The sequence below is a fragment of the Fusarium mangiferae genome (assembly GCF_900044065.1).
Source record: "Fusarium mangiferae strain MRC7560 genome assembly, contig: FMAN_scaffold046, whole genome shotgun sequence".
Lineage (NCBI taxonomy): Eukaryota > Fungi > Ascomycota > Sordariomycetes > Hypocreales > Nectriaceae > Fusarium > Fusarium mangiferae.
Window position 1 is genome coordinate 1 of NW_024573966.1, and position 1,769 is coordinate 1,769.

At 45.8% G+C, this 1,769-nt stretch overlaps 1 protein-coding gene across 1 annotated transcript in view; it reads left to right on the plus strand.

Moving 5' to 3' along the window:
* Window positions 1-643: 643 nt before the first annotated feature.
* Window positions 644-1,769, plus strand: part of FMAN_14304 (uncharacterized protein) — a gene marked incomplete at both ends in the record, with an annotated part of 4,290 nt that continues 3,164 nt past the window's right edge. Inside the window, 3 exons of the mRNA XM_041826240.1 lie at window positions 644-845; window positions 908-1,359; window positions 1,411-1,761. Coding sequence (XP_041691616.1) covers window positions 644-845; window positions 908-1,359; window positions 1,411-1,761 — 1,005 coding nt within the window. The remainder of the gene's footprint in view (window positions 846-907; window positions 1,360-1,410; window positions 1,762-1,769) is intronic.

A 1,769-nucleotide genomic window follows, 5' to 3' on the forward strand; every position in this document is an offset into this window, starting at 1 on the left:
CTTGAAACCAAAGAAAGTTTCGAGCATCTTGGGCCGATAGATGGTAGAGATCTTCGTTTACGAAGATCTCRCACAATTCCAACCAGGCCTTATAGCAGTATGCTTTTCTTCTACARCCAAGGATCGTGGTGRTACGAGTCCTATTGATCCACAGTATGTCGCAGCATTATGACTATGGCAAAGATCTGTGAAATCATTGTTGCTAGTGTCGTAAGCCGATTTCGTAAAGAAAATGGAGAGGACTTCTTGTGTGAACGAGCATACATGACGAGGACATTCAACCTCTATCATAGGCGTCCTTTTCCTACTATGCTTAATACGGCCCCCAAGGCCTCAATTTTCTTTTTACATACTCCACCAGCTACTTTCACGAACTGTGGAGGCCCATCGAAGTGTCAAGGATGCTGTGAACAGGCAAGCAGCGTGACCTAAGCCCATAGAGTACTGGAAGGGTTCATGACAGCCAATTGAGGATAGAACGGGTAGTTTTACCTTTGGATCACCTGTGTTTGCTGTCAATCTTTCTGGAGCCAGCGCTCTCTATAATAGCCTAGTTGCTTCTGGTCGGCGGCCTGTTTTTACTCACTATCTAGAGGCGAAATAACGACATCAAACTAAGGCTTCCATCAACACGATCACCGCTATGTCATGCTCATACATCATTTCGGGAATTGGCTTCCTAATACTTGGCCATATCATAGCATTAATGCTTTACAGGCTGTATTTGCACCCCTTAGCCAAGTATCCAGGTCCGTTCTGGGCACGGATCTCGGCATTCCCAGCCTTTTATTACACTCTCAGACAGGATCGACACATCTGGTTCTGGAAGTTACAGGAGAGATACGGTACGTATTGTACGCCTATCACGTAATGGGAGTCCCATAAAGGCTGAAGTGCGCTCATACAGGCCCAACCTTTCGTATCACTCCGAATAGTGTTCTGGTCAACACCCCTACCGGCCTAGAGGCCATCTACAACAGCAAGGCAAATGTCAAGAAGGCGGAATATTACAGAGTATACCCACGTAATATCCATGCTGTTACAACTTGGAATAGCATCGATAAGACTACCCATGCTCGAAAACGGCGAGTTATGAGCCATGCTTTTTCTGATAAAGCACTTCGCTCGTGCGAACCTCTTATTCAATCCAACATCGACCGATGGGTTCAGCTACTGGATCAAGAGATTGGAGAGAAGAAACGGTCTGACTCATTGAATATGGCTCGATGGGCTGATCATCTTGTCTTTGATACCCTAGGCGAGTTATGCTTTGGTAAATCCTTCGGTATGAAGGAACATGATAGTGAGTTACGGCATATTCCAACGCTTATGACTGACTTTATGTCCACGATTCATCCGGTAAGGTAAACTACACTATCTATAAAGCTGTTGCTAATTTCAGATGTTCAGATTGCCTACTCCCCATTCGCTTATCTCTGGGCATGGCTGAAGCCCAATGGCCTAGACTACCTTCTCGCAGCTATTGCGCCTCCAGCCTTGAGCAAGTGGCAAACGTTTGTCGAGAAATGCTTTACTCAGAGAACTCAGCTTGAAAATGAGGCGCGAGGGGTAGGTAAACTGGGTACTGAAAGTCGAAAGGATTTCTTCCATTATCTCTTTCATGCAATTGATCCTGATACTGGAAAGGGCTACAGCAGCGATGAGCTTTTCGGAGAGTGTGAGTCTCTGCTTATTGCTGGCTCCGATACGTCTGCCATAAGTCTCGCTGCTGCTTTCTTCTATCTTACAAGATACCCTCTTGTACAGGA